At 37.3% G+C, this 23,899-nt stretch overlaps 1 protein-coding gene across 1 annotated transcript; it reads left to right on the top strand.

Annotated features, from left to right (window-relative positions):
• The first annotated feature begins 258 nt into the window (after positions 1-258).
• On the top strand, positions 259-23,313 carry LOC134530821 (testicular acid phosphatase homolog). The gene is made up of 9 exons (XM_063366066.1): positions 259-312; positions 6,149-6,307; positions 7,763-7,858; positions 8,943-9,182; positions 16,299-16,472; positions 17,054-17,180; positions 17,784-17,995; positions 19,674-19,904; positions 22,941-23,313. The coding sequence occupies exons 2-9, from the start codon at positions 6,200-6,202 to the stop codon at positions 22,986-22,988; spliced, it is 1,236 nt and encodes a 411-aa protein (XP_063222136.1). The 5' UTR covers positions 259-312; positions 6,149-6,199; the 3' UTR covers positions 22,989-23,313.
• Positions 23,314-23,899: the final 586 nt, after the last annotated feature.

Here is a 23,899-nt window from a genome sequence, read left to right as displayed (position 1 = left end):
GTGGGAATAATTAATTACCACGTAGATATTTCCTGCCACATTTACTCACGGCACGCCCCGGCATCGTGTAGAATCTGATGCACTATTATTTATCACCACATGTGATAAATCAGTTAAATAATATAAAAATTTCTACACATCGGCATCGGGCTAAGCCTTATGAAGGATGCCTCAGACATTTCTTTTTTTCTATTTTCTAATTTCTCCCTGTTGTATAAAAGTCTTATTGTTAGCTTTAAAATCAGATTGCTGATTGGCTGCTATAAAAACATAACAGGAGGCCTTCGTACACATGTACGAAGCAAGATACAGGTAAGTGAGAAAAATAAATAAATAAATAATAAATTACAATTAAATACCAAAATAACATAAAACAATTTCAAATAAATTCAGTTCATGATAGATTGCAAATTAAGTGCTGTAAATAATGTAATGTCTGTTGTTGACGAAATTATAAATCAGAGTTTTTATTGTTCGTGGTATAGATTATAGACACTTATTCAACAATATAATATTATTCTGACATTACAATAATAAAATATTAAAATATAACAATTCATTTGACAATAATAAATAAACAAAATCTAAACGAAAACTGTTATTATCGTACAGTTGATTGTAGATCGTCAAGTCTGTAGTCAGATCATGATTGGTCTCGTGGTTCGGAGACGCCTGGTCTATATGTTTGCCAACTTACATTGCCTGTTTAAAATGTTCGCCGAGTATCCAAAAATTAGATCTCTTGGCTACTAACTGTATGTGCCTGACCTAAAACTGGATGTGTCTGACCATAAACTGGTCGTATTTAGCCACCTACTGGACGCGTCTGGTTAATCGAATGTCATGTGGAAATGCCCTGAAAACACATGTAAAGTCATGTAAGGACTAGCTTCACCTTCGAAGAAGACTGTATGAATAAAGAATTGCGGTAAGTTACTTGTTTTTGTTTTTGTAGTAGAGTAGAAATTATGTAATATATTTTTATTTATAATTTGTGGTTTTTCTTGAAACTTTTATTTTATTGATCATTTTAAATAAATTATCTTTTTTGCGTCAGTCAAGGATCTAACCGAGGATCGATATCGATCGAATCAATCATTATATTAATTGCAAATTTTTTTTATGATTTTTGGAATTTTAACCGAATTACTAGCATTAAAATTATGGATTTTCAAGATGGCAGCCAAGACGGCTGACAAGCTGGCGGATGTCAAGATAATAAATAATACTGCACTCTAACGGGTAAAAATTAAACTAATATGATGTTAGCACACTCTAGCAGACGTAAACAATATGTCGGATATAAAATGGCGGCCTCCCGCAGACGAAAAAAAGTCCATCATGACGTCATACTGGCTGACGTAATATCTACCTTGGTATTAGTGGTGGGAGGTCATTCTGCGGTGGCTTGTGTGAAGAAAGGTTCCATCGCTATTTTTATTCGAATTATTTTGTGGATTTAAACCGAGGACTTCAAGCTCTGTAAGTAGGCTGTGTGTTTATAAATTTAATATTGTATTAAAATGTATTAGGGTAGACCGGGGGAAATCGGGTCACGGGGTAAACCGGGTCATCGTAACAAGATCTGTTGTCTTGTGGCGAAAGAATGAACTGGAGTCTACGGAACCTACCAAAGAGTGCTGTTATCTGTCTATACAACCGTCCACTACAAGGCGAACATCGTCTGTAACAACATTCTGGTAGTCTGTGCGACATGAACCCGAACCTGTGTAGTCCTTAAGTGGAAAATTCTTAACAATGTAAGTTTTATTCTGTTTCAAATAAGCCTTTACGTTCGCATTTCGAAATAGTATTGTAGTTTAAGTAATGGAGTACGAAAATATGTACCCAATTAACATTCTTCTGCATTACTGAAGCTCTATATGTTTGACAGAATTTATTATATTTTTCTTTTTTTTTAAGTGCGAAATGGGGTAACTCGGGTCGCTGCCGTTGGGGTAAAACGAGTCACTGCATACAGTAGGGAAATCGGGTCGCTTCATATATTTGCTATATATTGTGAAGCACTTTATTCTTCTTTCTCAATTTTTAAGTTAAGACCTATTCTAAATAAGTGGAAAAAATGAATTTAAGGCACATTACTTCAACTTTAGTTAAAATATGTAAGTACTTTTAATAATATTGAAGTTTAGGACATGTTAAAATAATGAAAATATTATCCATGTAAATATAGAATTACGAGTTCACTGCCAAAGATGTAAGTGGAAGGAGCACCACAGAAGAAGTGAGATGCCTGTTACCAACACCGGAAAAATTAACACCAAAGAGAATAGGTGAACGAAAAACTGTTGCTTCTCTAAGGCTACTGTCAAAATAGAATCGCATATTGTTGGAATCCAGGAAATTGAAAAGCAAGAAGCAGGTGTTAAATTAAGTTCAAAGCAAAGCTAAATTGAACCTCTGAAGACGAAGAAGCGAACAAAAACTAAAAACACATCCGAGTTGGAAATTTTGGAAGAAGGCCAGGATGATGAGGAAGATGTTCTCTGCAACATGTGCAAAATTGCATACAAAGACATCAGAAGCTGCACTGCTGGAGACTGGATTCAGTGCCAGTCTTGCAAAATGTGGTACCATGAGCGCTGTGTCAATGCTTTTCAGTGTAAACAGTTTTTATGCGGAATGTGTCTGTCAAAACAGTAAAGAAAATCTGTTGATCCGATTTGCCCCACTTGTGATCCGATTTACCCCACTTCTGTCCAAATCGGGTCAAAACATTTCATTTTCCTTTGATCAAGTTTAATGTCAATTCGTAAGGAAGATTGGCTAAGGTTTGTATGTAAATATGTACATAAATGTATGACTGATATTACTGTAGATTATTTTATAGTAAATTAATATTGGTTTTATACTTATTCAGGAATTTCAAAAAATTGACCCGATTTCCCCCGGTCTACCCTATTTAATTTTTTTATGAATTTATAAATTGTTCCCAATTTTCTAGATAATAATTACAGATTTTCAAGATAGCGATCATTATGTCATAATTTCAAAATGATGAAATTGCTTTTCTAAAATTTTATTAATTAATTTTTTTTAATTTTAATTTTTACCGAATTTTTAGCTTAAAAATTATTTTCAATATGGCGGCTGTAACGATAATTGCAACGATTACGACACAATTTATAAAGGCGGCCATGACAACCTTGTTTATGTCATGACCTCGGAGGCTTAGGGCCGGTTATTTTTAGGAGTATTAAACAACTTTTAGGAATTTTCGTTTCTTGTTAGATAAAAATATTTGGAAGCATTTCAAATTTCAAATGTATGATTTTCTTTTTTTTTTCTATTTAAAAAAATATTTTTTTTTTAATTTTTAGAATTTTAAATTTTGTTTAGCTGTATTAAAAAAAACTTGAAATTTGAGGGAATTTTGTTAATTTTTTGGCATTTTTTTGGCACATTTTAAATGTCAAAGGTTAAGGTAGAGGTCGTACAAAATGGCCACCGTGACGTTAGAATCCAAAATGGCGGACATCGGCACCATCTCCATGCACCATGTACCAGGCGCATGAAATACTAATTTATACTACTTACTTTAGTATCCAATTAAACTTATAACTTTTTCAGCCAATATATTCTAATAACCTTAAATTTCTTGTCAACCGTATTCCAAAATCATCTTACTTATAAATTAAGTTAATTCGGATTTAAAGTAAGAATGCAGTGGGCTAGGTTTTGGTACAATCCTCGATACAATTTTTTGTTGTTGTTGGGAATTATTGAATGTTCAATGCTCATTAATTTAGAGTTTTTAATTGAATGCCAAATTTTTAACTAATGTCAATTATAAAATTAGGGTCTTAAGAGGAAATTTAAAATAGAATCGTTTTTCTCATGTCTTTCTGGATGCGATGCAAATTTCTGTAAAGATTTTGAGCTATGCCATATATAAAAGGTCACAGTAAGTTATGCAATAGAAAATAAATGTTTGCCAAACATAAAAGAAAATAAGTACTTCTGAAAACTTATACATTGGAAGGTCATAGCTATGGAACTCCACAACTTCAACTTTGCTATCGATTCGTATCAAAGTTGAAAAGTCAAAGCCCATAGAAACCAACACCTACTTCTAACATATACTAGGTCGGTTTAATGCAATATTTAAATGTAGGCTACTCTGAATATTAAGATTTGAGTATAGGGTAGTAAATTGCTTCCGTATTCTAGGGCGCCAATCAACCTTCATAAACTGTATATCACTGACCTGTCCAGCCAAATCTACCATGAAATCTAAATATTAACGTTGTCATAGGGCCTATCTATATTTTTAACAACTATCTGGCCAGGTTTCATTACAACCATATGAATACAAATTCCTGCATCATATTCGATCAGCAATATCTTAATACATAAATGCTTATTTACATAACCTTTTAAGATAATACTAATACCTATAAGATTTGATATTCCGATTTCCATCGGTGGAGATCAGCCAGTTTCAGTTAGTGATACAAGTGAGTAGGTTTATAGATATATATCATATAATTAAGTCAAACAATATTATTCTGACTAAGCTCAGTGTGAGTGAAGTGAGTGCAAAAATCTCTTTCTCTTTAGGGTACTCTAATAGGCTTTTAGTTAGTACAGAAATGAACAGAAAATTGATACTAAAATTGACTAAACAAAGCATTCAACAAGGCAATTTAAGTTAGTTCAAGACAAGTAAATATTAAATCATATGAGAAGGAATAATATCAATATTTGGATATGGAATTTGGAATATCACAAAATTACATAAACACTTTCAAAGTAAACCTTTACATGCACAATACATTAAGTTGAGTACATACCGTTCGATGATACATAAAATTGGACAATAAATTAATCAAAGGACATATCGACGATTTAGTACGATGCTGTTCAAACGTCACGTACACGAAGATGCGTTGTACTCGAAGCTGAGTTCAAACAGCTCACAGCACGATGGAAGAAAGTGGACTCTGCAGCAGCAGTCCTCGTCGGGTGTGTTCTTACCATTGTAGACTTGTTCCAGAAGATCGCGGCGACTCCTCTTCAAACACAATTGTAGTACCATCTCTTGTAGAATGCAGTTATATTGGTGTAGTTCAAAGTTTATCAGCTCCTTCTCGAAGTTCTACGTCGAATTTGAATTAAAAGTCTTTGTAGCTCAACTCCTTAAAACATAGTTAGTTGACTAACTTCAACATATCTTGAGTTCCAGCTAGTTTCATATATAACATCGTAGCAAATTATAATTGTATTTCACAATTTATTGACGTGAATTCATATTTAATTACGTAGTCAGCACTTTAGAATAATACTTTATTTCATTACCTCAATGTCTTATTAACAGTAATTCATTTTCCTTACACTTCTGATATCATAAAACGTTCTAACATTAATAAAATTTTCTTACAATAATAAATTCCAATCAACAGATTGTCTTTTTCCATTTACATCATAAATTCAAAGCACTATTGCATAGAGCAATTAATATAAATGTTATTTTACAAAGAATTATCATTTATGGTTGGGAGAAACAAAATAAAATATTCAATTATGTGAAATGTAATATCACATAGCTTTGAAAATTATCTTCTTGATAAAGCACAGACAGCAAAATAAGTGGGAGACCACAAAATAAAAATTTATAAAATAGTTAATGAGATTCTTCAGCAGTAGAAAACGGGCATTGATTACAATACTATAAGAGTTGGCCCATTAAAAATCTTTCTGACATATTACTACCACAAATTTATTTTGTTTTTCTAACTATTTACTTAATTTACGATCTTAAAAGTGCGTTTTATTCACATTGTAATTTTCTGCGTATGGTACTTTAACATATATTTTCTTAGTATACCATACGTTTAAGATACGCGGAAGCATAGCCCATTAATTTAATATCCGCCACTGTTGATAATTAACAACTCTTCACTGCATGATTTGAGGCGTGCTGAAATTAGGTTACCTTCCTAATTCCCCCGTCCCTAATCGTGTGTCGTCCGCGTGATAAGGAAGGCATTCGAGGCCCGCAGCACGCGCAAGTTAAACAATGGACAGCAGTATAATGTAATGTAATATAATGATGGCAGAAGGAAATTTGCGATAACATCCTCTCGATACCGTAAAGATTAAAAAAAAAATTTTTCCGTTGTGATAGGACGGTCCGTACATAACGGGAGGCGGACGGGGAAGTGAGACATTCGCAGAGATGACAGACAAGAAGCTTGTTCTGGCTGTGCTGGCCCTCTCTGCGGCCACGCGCTGTCTGGCGCTGGATTCCCTCGCTTGCTACGGCGAGCTGCAGCAGAGCCACGTGGTGAGTCTTATGTGTAATAGAACAAGAACTAAGTAGATACCACAAACGGAGCTAAAAACATTTAAAATTAATATTTCAATTTCCGTTAGTAACAGTCACGAAAAATTTTAAAATTTCTTTTTAATTATATATTTTAAATTTATAACTATATTTAATTTGAAAGATATTTTTAATACAGCTGCCAGTCGTTAGGTAAACGTGGTATTATATTGATAATTTTGTATTTGTAATCAACGATGATTGTTATGATTGAGGCCAACCAAAACAACAAAGAACAACTAAAGAAAAAGTCAATCGTATTTCCGGAGGAATATGGATCAAAACTTCTGGAGGGATGGTATGGATGCAACTGCCCTCAACTAGTACAATATATGAAGGCTGAATTGTTGTCATGACACATTTATGTCAATATACTTTGACATACAGAAGTGTTATTTGTGAGAAGAATTTTACAAGATATTCAGTCTATTGTTTCTAAACAGATGTTTTTAAAAAAAAAAAGAACTTTTTATTTAAAGTTTTTTTTAAATATTTTGCATGTAAAATAATGATGATGGCATTATTGCAAAAATAGCATTCCAGATTTGATCTTGTGTGTGTTATGTACTTTGTACTATTATTTATAAATGACCTGCATGGAGCCACGACATTCGTGGTGCCAGATGATTAGATCTCAGGAAACCGTCGTCCCAGATTACGGAAGAATAAATGAAAAGGAGAAACAAACTTTTCGTGAGAAAAGTAGCAATATATATACTCTTTACATTACACATTCCTTTATGTGGTAATTTGTAGGAAATCATCTAACCCAATATTTGAAAATAATAATCTTAGCGTTAAATGTTCCTAGAACCGAGGAACTGCAAACTACAGCGTCTAATTTTAAGTTAAAAAGAAGCCTGTAGGAATTAGCCCAGTGATCAAGAGTAATGTCCTTACAAACTGCATCTAGAGTAATTGTAAACTATTGCTGAGGAATGATTTTAAAGAGGAGAGATAGGAAAGATGCCACATTGGTTTCAACGGCGTTACTGGTCCATAACATTTTTTCTGCACTTTTATTTCCAAAATTTTGCTTCATTATAGCATAGGATTAAATATAATGGAGACTAAAGTCAACAGTGAGATGCTGCTACAAATATTTTCCCTGTAAAATTATTGGCGTTTAGTATTTAATTCATTTCCGGGAGTGATGAAAACTACAATATTATACTGTCATTATACACTAAGTAAATCTCTCGATATAAATCTGCTTTAAAAAGCTAAACTTTAAATGATAAAATATATTATTATTATTATAGCAGAAAGAGTGTTAAAACCAAAATAGCATTTCCCCCCCCCCCCCCTTCTGTTCCTATACATACCTCTTAAGGCCTGCCCACTTTAGTCCACAAAAGTTAGCAATGAGGTTTCTCAAGAGACATGAAGAGAACAGAGTCGTGTCCTCGGTTGCAGTTGTTCCGGACCGGGGCGAGGTCGCCTCTAGGAAACTACTCTGGCGACCCGTTCCCGGCAGAGATGTGGGGCGGCGTCTGGGGCGCGCTGACTCCCGTGAGTACCACACGCAGCACACAGCAGACTGATCAGCCGAGTCGCGGCTGCATTCCAGCGCGGACCTCATGTCTGGCATGTGTGAACACTCGTTATTGTGCAGTCATTGGGAAAGGTGAAGGCTGAAAATCTTTGTCGCGAGAGGGCTAAATTCACCAAGGAAACACTGTTTTCGTATTGTTCACCAATCCCCATATGTTTTCTTTTTTTGCTTTTATGTTATTTGAGAATAACTTCTAATCAGTACCGACGTTGTTGGCGAATATATTCTGAAGTCAGGTATGTTGGTAAAGGAATCAGCTATTGATAAAGATACTGAAAAATCTTTTGAACGTTGTAACCGCGAATAAAAGTTTTAGACGCGTCTGCTGGCAACAAAAGACTATAATATCACTAACGATACCATAAAATTTCCAGATTGTTTTCACTGTTGTGACAATTTTTGTTCAGTTTGACGCAATGGCCATAGCTTATAATGACATGTGTACTCAGTAAAACTGTGCTCCCTTTCATCAGTGATATATCGTTGAGGTTGGGAGACAAGACACCATCATAGATTCAAGATGGACATTTTATGCGATTGTGCCATGTCTTACAAACCAAACACGCATATATATATATATATATATATATATATATATATATGATCCCATAGTCTACTGTAAGGAATCTACTCAATAAAATTCTTAGCACTGTCTGACTGACAGACAACGCAAAGCTTAAAATGGCGAGTCTAGAAGCATGATATTTTGCGTAGGAGTTCCTTATATAACGTGGGTGAACAGTAAAAAAGAATTTTCTTTGAATAAATTCCCTGATGGGGTTAAATATGAGAGAAATGTTTGTATGGAAATGTGTCATTTTTGGAGTTAGAAATGTGGTAAAAGTTGTCAAATACGTACTTTCGGGCAAACGGCTAGTCATCCTGTAAATGGCTTGGAGTGGCATGGCTTATTGTAAAAGAACCATTGCCTGGAGTGATTTCTGGGGAAACCAATGGATGACCGGGATCAGAATGACCCCTTGGGTCGAGTTTCTCGCCGACGACCCACACTCACGGTGACCGTCCTTGCTCTTCCCGCAGACGGGCCAGGAGGACATGTGGAATCTGGGGAGCTACCTGCGGATGCGCTACGACCAGTTCCTCTCGCCGAAGTACGACAGCGGCGAGTTGCTGGCCCGGGCCTACGAGCAGGACCGCGACATACTCAGCGCCACCTACGTCGCGAAGGGCTTGTACCCGGCCAACACGTCGCCCGGCCAGTTCCTGCACGTGTTCTGGCAGGACGTGCCCGTTCACACGGTGGCCAAGGAGATCGACCTGGTGAGTGGACAGCTTCGTCCGTGAGCCAACCGCACGCATTCAAAAACTTGGCTACTCAACTACTTCATGGTTTATGGATTGTGGTCACATCCTGTAAATGATAGTATCAATACAGTAAATGGCTATAGATTAAGTGATATCTGGACTTACTTGTTTTACAATACATAATCATAAACGATCACCAAAGAATTAGCCACAGTAAAGTTTGCTCTAAGTATGAAAGCAGATGCTTCCTGATTGGCCAGACTATCTTACAAACAGGACATATCTCAGGGTCCTATCACAGTTGAGCAGCGATCGACTCCCATGGGAGAGAAACTATCATTCCCGAGACTGGGACATAGTTTATAAAAAATTTTTGGGCCCACCCACTAGACGGTAGCTTTCATAATATATTACTAATGTAGTTACAATGATTGTGCGAGGTAATACATAATATATTATCAGGCAAAAAAATTAGTGAAAATTAATTCACTTAATTTTGGTAGCCACATATTTTGTGGTGTGGCATACCAGGAATGCTGCATCTCCCACTCATTTGTGTAAAACATTTTTTATTAAAAAAAGTATTATGTGTTTGTTGCACGGTTTAATATCTTATACTTAACATTTAGTAGTCCAGTAGTTAAATTATAATTTTAAAGATAATACTTTGGACATGAAATTCCCGCCGGAGTCTTTATTTTTGCTAGTAGTTAGGAGTCCACCCAAAATGTAGCGTCACATGTCATGCAAAACACTATTGTAGTTTCCACTGTAAGAACATTATTTATACATCGCCCTTTTTTGTTCTATGAGTTGGCCTACTGTGCCAGAACACCAAGCTCCAGTGGTTAATCACCCTTTAAAATGGCTGCAACAAAGCACGATAAAACGCAACCCAGAAGCCAAGAAGACCTTAGTGACTCTGGCATACGATATTTTTTCCTTAACATGTAACGTAAGTTAGTTCACAATATGAGAAATTCCCATACAAGTAGAAGATACTTTCTCTAAATTTTATATTTTCCGGGAAAAAAAAACTCACATTCGTATACACGGAGTTTGGAGTTGTCGGGTGATGGCTTCTGTTGTAGTTGAAGTAGTTTTTCACCTCCCCACAGCCATATTGCAAAAACTTAAATATTGAGTAAATGGTGCTTGACAAAGCCTTATGAATAGAGACCTGCAAAATTCGCGGATTCATTTCGTGATATGCTACAATTCAAATAATTATACCTTAGCGCTGCTTCTGCAATTGGTTCACTGTTAATCTGGAGTAATGAGGGCCAATTAGAGACCCTCGCTCAAAGAAGTGTCGAATCACAGACACTTGGTCGAGACGACTCACAAGTCAGCAGCCAATGAACAGGGGGCATTTGCCCGAGTGTGTAGAGTGTAGTATAGTCTATCCTGGAGGTCATTGAATCCGCGAATGTTGCAGGTCTCTACTTATGAATAAGAATTCTCGTCGCTAAGCATAGTTAATTTATAAAATACAGTCTTTGAAACAGTATGTTTGGCATCCCATTTCCTTTCCAAAATATCAACACTACACTTGGCCCAAATTTTTAATTGTCCCGCAAACATGGAGCAGAGCATCAGTTGGACTAAAAGCAGTTTCAAGCAGTATTCTCCAGTACCAGCTCACTTAAATTCAAACAACAAAATATTTATTATTTCATCACTTCTATGTAATTTTTTAACCACATATAAGAATGTTTATACAGCTATGTAAAAACATTTAGAAAATCTACTATAAATAAACAATTAATTGTTCGACATCACGCAGATACACCGAACACGAAGAGACTAAAGATAAATCACATTTTCAGGACAATTCCGTCTTGGGCTAATTTTTCGAAAAAATTACAATTTCCCCGTGTAAATTTTTTATACCTGTAGCTCCTGCGCAAAAATTAATGAAACCACACTTGACATTTTTGGCATGCAATCAGTCCAATTATCGTTTTTGTAATTTTTTTTAATAATACAGAAGCCGATCCACAGAAACCACATTAAGTATTTTATTCTTGTTCGATCAACATTATAACTTAACTGCTGCAACAAATTTTTTACGCTTGTTAATATAATAATTTTCACATTTCTGAGTAACCCATCGTGATGCTTAGTTTCACCTTAGTTTATGTGGAAAAATGTTCTTTGGAAGTGAAGTATCTTGAGGGAAGTTTTCAGGAAAGTTTCTTTTTGGATTTTCTTGTTTTGGTGGCTAATTTTTTCTTCTTCATCTGGAGTCCAGGAAAAATAATAAATATAATATAATTTTCCCGCATTTAATGCAATTTTTTTAAAAATTAAATGAATCCTTGAAAGTGGAGATTGCAGTTCTACAGTACTTTTATACTCTCCGAAAACTCATTACTTTACTAAAGAAAAAAAATCGCCTGTAACTTAGTACAGTGATATAAGTGAAACTTCTTTGGCATTTGAAACCAATCTTTACGGGGCGCTTCATGTATAAAAATTATTCTGAGATCACGCGTTTTAGCCCTTAAGACACTCCTAAAAATACAATTTAACAACTTAATGCGGAATCAAAACTAACCATCCGCCCTCAGCGCATTCGTACATAGTTTTCGTAAACAGGCCCCACTCGAATATCTTGGGAAGCTTTCATATCGCGTGGTTTCTTCTGAAGGTCTTCACACAGTATGTGTGCCCGGGAAGGGGGGAGGGGTGCCTTAAGTATTAGATGTATGGCCACCCTCTAATCGTAAGGCAATTTTACCATAGTATTTTATAGATTTATAACTTATATTGTACGTTCAGGAACTTTGCCCAAAAAATTATGTAGTGAATTATAAATAATCTCAAGGTAAGCCGTGAATATGACGATATTTTTTTCGCTTTCAGTGGGTAACATCGTCCTATGGTACCTTTATTTCCGCTTAAACTTTCAAACAAAAAGTTTTTAAAAGCCATGGACGTGATGCCAGGGCCGTCTGCTAGCAGCCATATTTGGATTGGAAGAAGTTGCGTGGTCTGTAATATGTACCAGGGAGTTTTGCCCCTCTTTTGTACGAAAAGTTTTTATTGCCAAGAAATGAAGTGGGGTAGATGGTAGTTTTCCACATGCTGAAAACACTATATATACATATGTACACATATACAGACACAACATATAACGAAAAGCAGCCGAGAAACAGCAATGCAGGGGACCCAGCGTTTAATGGAGAAATTAAGCCTTGAAAAACTTATGCATTTGTGTAACAGTTTAATAAAACGTTATGAAACGTTACGCATAGTATATGACATGGTGATGTAAGGGGCCTTGCATGTTTAAAATTTCATGAATATTAAAATAACTTTTAATGGAAGAACAAATAAAATACTAGTCTTGAAGAAACAGTATTTAAGATGAGCATTATCAAACGTTCCAGTTAACGCCTGGGTTCGGGGTATGGCGGACCATTCACTTCAGTAAGTTTTGATCGCGCTCATTGCTTCCGCGCTCGTTGCCAAATCAATGTTTATTCTAATCAAACAAAGTTTGCAGGCAGTATTAAAAGGACAACGATGGGATGGGGCACCGTTGCTTGATGTCCTGTTTTGGCGCTTGGATGCGAACTGTCAAACTGTGAAGGAGGTCAGCACGGGAACATTGCCGGTCACTTTCTTGGTTCATCGACGGTCACATTACCAGCTAGTTGGCCCGTCCTGCAGACCATGGAACCACCATCGGGCGACCGTCGTCGTCCTCTGTGGCTGTCGGGCGCACGACGTCTCGCGACCCTCGCCGGATCCTCGGGCGAAACACTTCTTTGCGCCTTTCAATCATTTTGGGTGACTAGTTTTTAAGACTAGACGTAGTCGTCACCGCCGGTACAGCAAAGCCACCCGACCATCTCCGTTCAGTGCCGCGACCGTTAAAGTTTTGACCACTCGTTGGTTCGTCAGGCCAACCGACTCACTCACTCGACTCACGAGCTCCCCGATGTTTGTTCGTCGCGTAACTCGCTCCCGTGTAACCGAACTTCAGGACACCGCTACCCCGAGTTTCCTCGCGCACGTCAACTTCCCTCAGTCGCGAACTGTCCAAAGTCTCGTCCACCACTCCGCCATCTTAACTCGCTCTGCGACGTCACACGTTTCTCCTACTGACGACGACAGCGCTTATTCCTCTCGTGCGTCGCTTCGAGGAACTGACAACCACACTACCACCGAACTCAACCAGGCTAACTATACTAGCACCGCAACTATTACAAATTTTAATAAAATAATGTATCTGGTATATATTAAATAAGACTATGTTAATTAAATGAGACTATATGCAACAAATAATACATCAAATAAAAATTATTAATGCCTGACAGACTCGAGGCCCCGTTTCAGAAATTTCAACTGTGAGTTTTAATGAGATGAATGATTGATACCATTCACACAAAATGGTTTTCAGTTGTGCAACCTATGGCTGTACAGACAGTTTTTAAAAAGGATAGTTTAATCTAAACTTTCACAAATACGTACATATAGTAGAGGTGGGTTGGGACAGCAATTTTCGGTATCAGTCCCAACCTGATACTGATACAGTAATGTACCTAGGTACAAGTCTCTGATACTTCTGTATCAGACGGTCCCAGGAGGCAACAAAGCTCCGCGTCCGCAGACCGTGCGACCGGAAGGAGAATCTGATACATTATTTATCACGCCTGGTAATTCTCTTCCTCTGATACTCTCATGCCCGCCTGATACAACCGGTATCAATCAGTTCAACATTCACTGCAGTTAGTCCTGGCCGTGTATCACCATGTTGCGGGCTGTCATGCTTTGTAGTTAGTATCTTTATAGTGAAATAAGGAATGGATAAGTGCACGAAAAAGACTTCATTTGTGTGGAATTTTTTCACGGAAAATAATGAGTTTGCTAACATTTGAAAAAACATTGATATAGTATGCTCACTAATGTAGGTACCTATCTGTTTTTTTATTTTTTATTTTTGATAAAATCGTGAATTTTTAATGTATAAAAACACTAGTTACTAATTGTTATCGAAAAAAAAAGTCCATATGTTGATTACATCTGTTATTAGTGTCAACTGAGAATTTATTTGCATTTTCATAGCTGTTAGGTGCACAAATATAAATATTATATCTTGTATTAATGTACTTTTTAATATTAAAATTTCATTAGTTTTATTATTGAACGAGACGGTGCACGCACTGCGCACTGAGCGTACTTTGAAGTAGGATAATAAACAAAACGACTTGTAACCAGGGCTGCCACTCTGATATTCATGAAAAACCTAGATAACCTACAGAAAAACCCAGACACATGGGTAAAAAACCCAGATGCGTCTAAAATGCTATCGTTGAAAATGTTTGCGTACTAATTCAAAAATATAAACATAACTGGTTTTAATATAAAACAATTAATTACCTTACAAGACTGAAAACGGTTAAATACAACCAATACAAGAAAATTACACTGCAGCAAAATAGCTGTATAAGTAATTCTTGGACCAGCACATAAAAATAAAAAACCTACAAATATATACATGACAAAACAAACACCATCACTGCATTCTTTAAACCGGTAATTGTTTTTATAAAACTGCATCATGTACGTTAGTCTTTATTCAGAGTCTGATTCTACAAGATTGGTTTGAAGGTTAATTGTTGCATTGGTTTTGTGTTCTGCAAGCCTCTTTGAAGAATGTGTCTAATTTAATATTCGACTTAGCTTCTTGAAAACTAGTTTTGTGTTTATATGTATTTTTGTGTGTGAAACACACAGACTTGTTTGCATTTATCAAACAGATATTGCAACAGATACAGTAGCTACTACCTTTATTATTGTTTTAGGTATAAAAATAATTAAAATTATAAAAAACCTAGAATTGTTGGAATTCATTATTTAAAAACCCAGAAACCCAAACACCATTGGAAAAACCCAGATCTGGGTGGAAAAACCCATGAGTGGCAGCCCTGCTTATAACAATATCGCTTTGCGCCTCTCCTTCAAGGCTTCAACGCCTTACCCTGCGCTTCCTCCCCTACATTCTTTCCCTTCTTTATCCCTTATTCGTCGTTCCTGCTCCCTCCCCTTTCACAAGCTCCGCCCAAGTGACCGTCATCTGCGATCGGGTACTGCGCTCATTGGCCGTGGTGTTGTTCCAGGTGAATTCTGAACTGATACTAAAGTTTCTGATACTTTTCAAGTGTACTCGTTTGCCGTTCCTGATACAGGCGCGTATCAGTGCCAAAGTATCAGGTTGATACTTTTCGACCCACCTCTAACATATAGCAGCACACCTTTAATCAAATGTGTTTTATTCATAAAATGCTCTAAAATGGCCTTTTTGAATTTCTGTATGCCATTAAACAAAATTAGCTTAACACAATGTTTCGCTTGCTCAATAATGGTGTCTTAGCACAGCACCCTGAATTCAATGGTTTGTTTAGCCAATTTCTGCCTGGGCAGATCCCCCATACTCTACTCCTTGTAAGATATCAACTATTATTCGTTTAACAACTAAGCGCTATTTGTGCATCGAAATGAACAAGGAAGTTTTTTTAGGAAAGTTTTACATGCGCGGGTAGTAAAAAATTTGAATTTTTTTTAGAATTATAAAGAAAAAAAACTCGTATGTGATTGGTAATGGTACACTAAATAAACGAATATGGGGTTTGGAAAAAGCTTTCTTCAGTTTCCAAACACATTTCACGATTGCGATAATCTTGCGAGAGTTTTGTCAAGATACTTAACGTATTTAATTTTTTCTATAGATCGTGTTAAATTTACTGCATGATATTCATATTTCTCGCTAAAAATGAGCTTACCAACCTTGTTATGGTACATATATTATAGACTTTTGTGCTGAGGGCTCGAGTCCTACTAGGGAATTTTTAGAATGACCCATTTTGAAGGTCATTCTCTACTTAGTATTCGGGCAAAAGACAATGAAATTGACGAACTCTAAAATTAATTAAATGTTTAGGTACTATCGTTTATTGGCCGTAAATGTCGCTTCGGGGAAGTCATCCACCAGACTGATTGATTGACATCAACATGAGCGGCAGAAATATGAGTTTTCTCCATTGTGGCAATGACGTGTTTTAGCTGTGTGCTGACAGTGAGCCAGGGACAGTCGTAGAGAACTCGCTGATGGGCTTACAGCTTCTCCCGGATGGCCGGTCTCCCTGCCCCGCCTTCCAGGCGGAGTTGGACAGAGTCAACCGTTCCGCCGAGTACCAGGCCTTCAAGCGCGAGGCGGCCGGCTTGGAGAAGTACGTCGCGAGATTAAGTGGGGGGAAAGCCCCTGATTATATCTACGACATCTTCGCGACCAAGGTATGCTATGGGGACATTGCAACAGTATCTCATTCTGCTGTCAAACTTTAACCTTTTTTTGGACACAGAAAAAAAAAGGAGACAGAAAAATATTTCAGTTAATTTAATATAAGCTACCCTTCAAACAACATTTTATATGTCAATTTTTGATACTTATGCAGCTAGAGTACTGTTTTCTGGATGCTTTATGAATCTTTAAAATTCCATGCAAAAATTATGTAACTAATTCAATTGTGAGAGACTTTACAAACTAAAGCAGCGAAGTGTAAAACCAATTAAGTATTTCTAAAAATTTGAACTTTTTTTTTAAAACTTTGAATACGAAAAAATCTCATCGTATAAAAAATAACTACAGTATTCTCATTGACATGTAACACTACCAAGTATAACCAAATATTCTGGAAAGTTTGTACCAAACTATTATTGATAAATACAAACTAAAAGATTTTTGATAGTGTCTTACAGCAAGCAAAATAAGTGGTTGCAGAGCGAATATATCTTATGTACAGCTGCGAAAATTTAAGCTCAGCCTATCACCTCCGCCTCAAAGAGTGTTCTGTTTCTTGTTTTTTTCCCCACAGCTCTTTCATGGTTTGCCTATGCCCGTCTGGGCTGCAGACATCTTTCCTGATCGTCTGAGAATATACAGTGCTGCTAACCTGTTCTTCCACGTGGCCTGCACACCAGCGCTTCGCAGGATGTACGTGGGTAAGTCACACACACACACGCACGCCATTCTCCTTCAATAACTAGCTAATCATAAAACAACAAAAAAACCTTTAACTTTTTTGCTTTCTCTGCATATGGCCGACCGTTTTTATGGAAGAATGAACCGATGAGAAAAGTTTTACCATATGAGTATGTGATCACAGCAAATCCAGTTGAAACATCTCGGAATTCAGAAATTTGACTTCAATAATTTATGCTCGCGCCAGTACTTTTTACCTTGTAACTGGTGTACGTCTGCGATAAAACCCACTTCCTCATTTGACAGGGCCGTGTAGGACGCATATGCTTCCACACAAAATACCTCGATTCGACAGTAGACACGTGTTTGAAAGATACTTAATCAGTCAAGGAAAACCAAAGATGCTAACGTATTATTACACAGGTAATCTTGAAATCTTATTCGCGAAAAATACATGCCTCTATTGATAGTTAATGGCTTTTGCCCTATTGTGCATAGTGATATGGAGTAATTACTGTAGGTCAATGAACACAGTCTGTATCAATAATCTACCAGGCTTCGTTCTACTATTGATGAATGACATTTATGTTTATCCCTTCCCTCCCCCTGTGTGTGTGTCGCAGGTAAGCTGATACAGAAGATGATAACGGGCATGGAAGGGCAGATAAAGTGCTACCCGGACCACCAAACGAAGGTGTTCCTGTACGGCGGCCACGGCAGCACCATCGTGGCGCTGCTTTCTGCAATGGACGTGTGGCGCGGGGATATGCCAAACTTCTCAGCCTGCGTGATGGTCGAGTTGCGGCGCAACAAGAACCACCACTACGTCGTCACGGTACATTGTGTGACTGCTGTGTCCCCCGCAGTTGTCGTCTCCCGTTCTCTGAACGATCCTTCCACAAGGGTATATTGATACAAAATAATTTTATGGACACACTTTCATTGCTGTTTTAAACTGGTCATCACAGAAAATTCTCCAGAGCGGAAAAGATCATGAATACATACAAACGGTTTCGACATTTACCGTCTACTGTGTTCATTCATGCTTTAGTCGGGTTGTCCAGATTATCTGTTTCGTTCGTCCGTGAATCACTGTGTTTGTTGTTCCAGTTTACTGTTCTTGTTGCAACTGTATTGCCATTGTAAATCCACTGTGTTCACCTGTGCTGAGTGATTTTCCTACAACATTCCTTCCGCGAAATTCACTGTGTTGCCTAGGCATGTAACAATGACACCGGTTGATATTCTCATATTCCCGCGTGTTTGTTTGTTCATATTGGTGGTTCATTCTTGAAAATTTTCAAAGACAACGAGTATAAACGTGCAATAGCATATATATAATATATAATATATATATAATGACATTTCAGTGTGCTCATTGGTCAAGATCGAAGTTAAAGGCTTTTCATTCCTTTGGCTAGTTTGCCCACGAATAGGTCATAACTTCTTCTCCTTGTTTATTATACTAGCCTAGGTTCGTCCAGGGCGTGTCAAACACAATTGTGATAATATAATTTATATGAAGCAGATGTATAGTGGGATCCAAATATATTTTAAGCTGGGATCCATAATTAGAGGAAACACATTGGTCACAAGCGACCGACAGAGCCAAACAGTAAGCCAATCCCTACAGGACCAAATAGTGCTGATTTAGCACGGCACAGTAAACTGTTATAAAAATATTAGTCTTCAAATTGACCTTTCTGCGTGAATTTACATAAGAACGTGTATATAACTCGGCAAAAAAATCACACACAATATATATTTTTTAATCTCTTTGACTGTGCTCCAATAATACCTTTTGATTTCCCTACTTCTCTTTTCGTCTTGCTTACCTCTCAGGCTCATCATCCCCGAACTGACAGCTCTCGAGATGTTCGACCCGCACTATTTGAATGTTTCAAGTCCACTTAAGGGCCGAATGAATCCGCGGTATACTCGTGCTTCTTAGGCCGGCGTAACACTATGCAGTTGAACTGGACCGATGGCCAGTTTCTCCCTAGTGATTTATTCGACACGGAATTGTTTACATGTTAAATTTTTGTTAAATTTAGTTGCCGCATTCTTGAAGAGATCTGCATTGTGGATTCTAAGAACAGCGCTCGAAAGACCATTCAGCCAATCCTGTTGCGGTACTTTGAGCCACTGCAGTAGAAACACATATTTATTAGTAGAGAACGGAAAAATTCGCGGATTCCTTTTGAGACAGGCTGGAATCCAAACTCGTTTAGCTTAATGCTGCGTCAGTGATTGGACCGCAATTTACCTGAAGGACTCTGAGCCAATGGCAAACACTCAACAAAAGAAGTATGGAATCATAAGAATCGCAGTAAACAGGTGTCCCGAGTCGATAGCCAATGACCAGGTGATAGATGCCCGAGTACATATAGAATCGTGAAGTCTATCCTAGTGGTCATTGAAACCGCGAATTTTTCCAGTCTCTATTTATTAGACATCTCCGCATTGTGCACGTGGGTGCGCTCCTCCTCACGTGTGACTGCGTCGTCCCGCAGGTGTCCTACAAGAACGACACGACGCAGCCGGCGCAGGTGCTGCACTTGCCGGGCTGCAGCTCCGTCGCCTGCCCCTTCCCCGAGTTCGCCGCGCTGCTGGCGTCGCAGATGTTCGACCCCGTCGAGTGCGCCGGCAGCCCGCCGCCGCCGCCGCCGCCTTGCGTCCACTGCGGAGGAAGCCTCCCGCCGCCTTGCGCCCACTGCGCAGGAAGCCTCCCGCCTCCCCAGCTCGTGAGTGGCCCCCGGACGCCCCAGCTGTTCCGCGCGAGGCTGCCAGGGAACAGGAGAATAAGTCCATTCTGACTTTCTTCTCATTTCTATCGTGAAATTACTACTTTTCCCATTATGTTTACTCTTGACTACTACCTTTCAATATATATACTGTATAGAAATCGCCAGCCCAGGTTAAAATTTATAATACGGTTTGAGGTTGTTGGTTAATTCACCACTGCAATCGCCACCATCTCTAGGGCATCGACTTGTGGTGGTCCCTAGCGGACAAGTGTCGAACTCTTCAAACGCCCCTTCCCCACCCTCCCTCAAACATGCGTTGTCCTCCACCCACCCTATACCCCACCTCTCATCCCTACAGTTTTGTGACGCACAAACTCCCGTTGAACGACCTTGAGCTGCAGTGAATGTTGGATGGGGGATGCGGGGGAATGACAGCGGGCGACAGTGTTGCGCTCTAACTTGTAAATAACAACCTAAGACGATACAGGGCGTTACGGCAGCGCCCTGCAGCGGTGAAGTTCCCAAGCTGCTCATCATACGCTCCTGAAAAACGTAGAGTAAATCCTATCCACTCGCGACTTCTATACAGTATATATATTCAAGGCTACTACTACTAAGAACACGAGAGAGTAGTCTGTTTCTATTGGCAGACGACAGGCTTATTCTTGTTATGGTCTTTTTTCTTTGTGACACCTAAACTCGTTCCCTAGCAGCCCAGCGTTATGAAATGGAACCTGCTATTCACTGTTTTACGAGTCAGACGCCTGAATAATCAGCGGTCACGCATCTTCTAATTTTTTTCAGATAAAACTTTTATTTGCAGCTGGTAGGTTGTTTTGAGGCAATGACTCAGCAGAGAGTAATAAAATGTTAAACTATCTGGGGAAGGGTGCTCAGTGATGCAGAGAAGGCGTGATAGGGGGTAATAGGGGATAGAGTAGAGAGCCAGCTAGGCAACTGTACTAATCTTTGCAGTTATTTTTCACCATATTTTTTTACAGTTTTAAACCTGGAGTGTGAAACTTCTTTCCCTACTTTTGTGTTTAGTTTTATCATTTAAGAAAATTAAGAAAATTATTAAAAATTTTTTGCTTTATGGTTTAATCAAGCTGTTAAAATGTGCGAATTGTTGAAAAAACTGTAAATTTCGCTTGATTTATTTCGTTCCTAAAGACACGAACTGTTCTTAGTGCTCGGTGGTGGTGCGCGCGAGATCGCCCTGCTCATGTGGGGGAATGAGGTGTATGGTTCGATTCCAGTCCACGGCTTGACATGTGTACATTTACGAGCATCTAGCCCGCACTTCATTGGATCTTGGCCCATGTTTTTTTTTAAGTGAAACTTTGTTATAGCCAGTAGACTAATAATAGAATTAACAGAGTAACGGAAGTGAGTAGGAAATGGAGTTAATATTCGTAAAGTTATTGCTCAATGGCTCAGGATTTAAAAAAAAAAGAGTTTTGAATAGAAAAATCTTCATGGCCAGTCACAGATAGCAGCAGCGCAATACTTTTGTAAATGATTACATATTTTCTAATTTTTTGCATTTTTTTCTATACTTTCGCATATTTTTGCAGGCTTTTGCATTACTTTGATATACTATTGCATTCTTTCGCAACTCCAGACTTCCGATTCTAAGATAGGATCTAGTGCTAGAATTAGAATTGTGACAAATCTTTTTACGAATTTTCAATAGGGTTATCATATTTTAGTTATTTTAAACCCACCAATTGGTTCTTGATTCCATTGAAGTCATTGGCAAACACTAGTAAATGAAGGTCTATTTTCAATTAATGATTATTTGTTTTTCAAATATGATAATCTCCCTAAAAATTCATATTCCTCTTGTTTGTGAATTTTCACTTCTAATGCGTGTTGCAGCCACGTAACTTTTTTTTTAAAGAATGTTTTGCCTGTTAGGGACCGTCCATTAATCACGTGAGGCTCGAAAAGGGGGGGGGGGGGTCGGAAAAATCACGAAATATCACAAGGGGGGAGGAGGGGTGTAGAGAGATATCACGTGTATTTATTTTTTCGCGCGATTTCTACCAAACCGAAAAGCGACGCGTGACCTTGACTCGCCGTAGCCAGGCAACATTATACCCGCCCGGCTCGGCTTGCCAGTCGCCAGTAAGACTGTGATTTTGGCGCCGAATATACATGCTGTGCTTAATTTTCCAGAATTAAATTAGATTATACCTATATTTAAAGATAACATTCTGAAATTTTTCAAAAATATTTTGTACCGAAAAAATACACGTGATTTGTTGGGTTGGGGGGGGGGGGGGGTAGTCTAAAACCTCACCACAAATCACTAGGGGGGAGGGGGGGTTAAAAATTTGCTAAAAAAACATCACGTGATTAATGGACGACCCCTTACCACTAGGGAGATACTGCCACACGCATAAGAAGCTCTTCCATCCTATATGTGCAAAGCACTGACTGGTTTTGCAGGTACCTTTCAACAATTCTAACATTACGACAATGCCAGTCTGTTAAATATTGTTAAAAAAAAAAATTGCCATCCAGAATCTTTGTAAAACTTTAAAAATTCTTGCTAATTTTATGAACTCATGCACATAGTGTCACGATAGTTATAGCAACATATTTACTGTGTATACAAATTTCAAATTTTTTTATTTATTTTGTTGGTTTTCAAAACCATAAACAGTTCAGTATGTTTCGCAAATAAGAATGCAACATAAATTGTTAAGAGGCCATCCAAGTTAATGGAATCAAATTTTATGTCATTAACTGCGAGTAATTAAACTTAAAAAACAATATAATCACTTTATACTACATTTTAGTTCTTGTCTGATAGAACCTTGACTTTTAAAGCCAGTCAGTAACCAATGAGGAAACTAATATTTTTCGCCTTCTGTTTCGCAGAGAACTCTACCGCCTTTCTGATCCAAGAGAGAGTGTATAGCTGCATGTTAAATTATGTCATAACTGTTGATTTCAGTTATTAAAACTTAGTTGTTTGTATGCGATATGAATAGTCAGTTATGGAAGTTTGTCTTATTTTTTCAGCTCAATCCAATGGCTGTACACACTACTCCTATCTGGAGCAACGCGTGAGTTGTCAACGATACCTACAGCTGAATTTAATGACGACTGACGTAAACGGAGAGAAGAAATATTCGTCTACACGTGTTAACAAGATAATTTACCTAATGATAATGTAGTATGTGTTACTTTTATATACATATTATTTATTTTTATAATTTTTGTATTTTCGGAAAATTGTTGGAAATATCAAATAAATCATTAAAAATATTACGACACGCACATAATCCCAAACTGGATTTTATATTTACATGCCATACCACAACTATACACTTAACACAGAATTAATTCTTGCAAAAGTAAAATAATATTAAGATCATTAACAAATTACTTAAAATAAATTAATTCCACGAAAAAATTTGGTAAAGTGTCATTTAATTTTTTAAGTGATGCTATAAAGTGACGAAGATTATGTTAATGGAAATAAAAAATAATAAACATTCAATAACTGTTGAACAATAAGTTCATTTTAGGAGCAATAATTTTTACTATGACACTTGGCAAAGCTACGTTTTAATTGTTTTTAGAATCAATTCAAAGTTCATAACTATTTCTAGAATTAAAATTATATTGCTTTGAAATTAATATATTTAAATTAACAGTTTTATAAATTAAATTCATTTAAATAAATGCAAATTATAGTGATTAGTCATTTATGTAATCTGTTATTATTGGTTATTTTAAAAGACAGATGAATTTTGATATTTCTCTATTTATTTATAATATTTTTATTGTAATATTTTTTATATGAATGTTTTTTTTACAATAGTTAAGTTTTGATATTCAATATTTTCTTTAATTTCGGTGACAAGTAAACGACGGCCTTGTTAAATATGAATAAAAAAAACTTAATTTGGACCCAAAAATTTACGAAAGGAATGTTATAAAACCACAAGGTTAAATGTACGACAGTTATACTCATG

This window comes from Bacillus rossius, chromosome 3 (assembly GCF_032445375.1).
Source record: "Bacillus rossius redtenbacheri isolate Brsri chromosome 3, Brsri_v3, whole genome shotgun sequence".
NCBI lineage: Eukaryota > Metazoa > Arthropoda > Insecta > Phasmatodea > Bacillidae > Bacillus > Bacillus rossius.
Note: the sequence above shows the minus strand (reverse complement) of the source record. Positions and strands in the feature narration are given on the sequence as shown.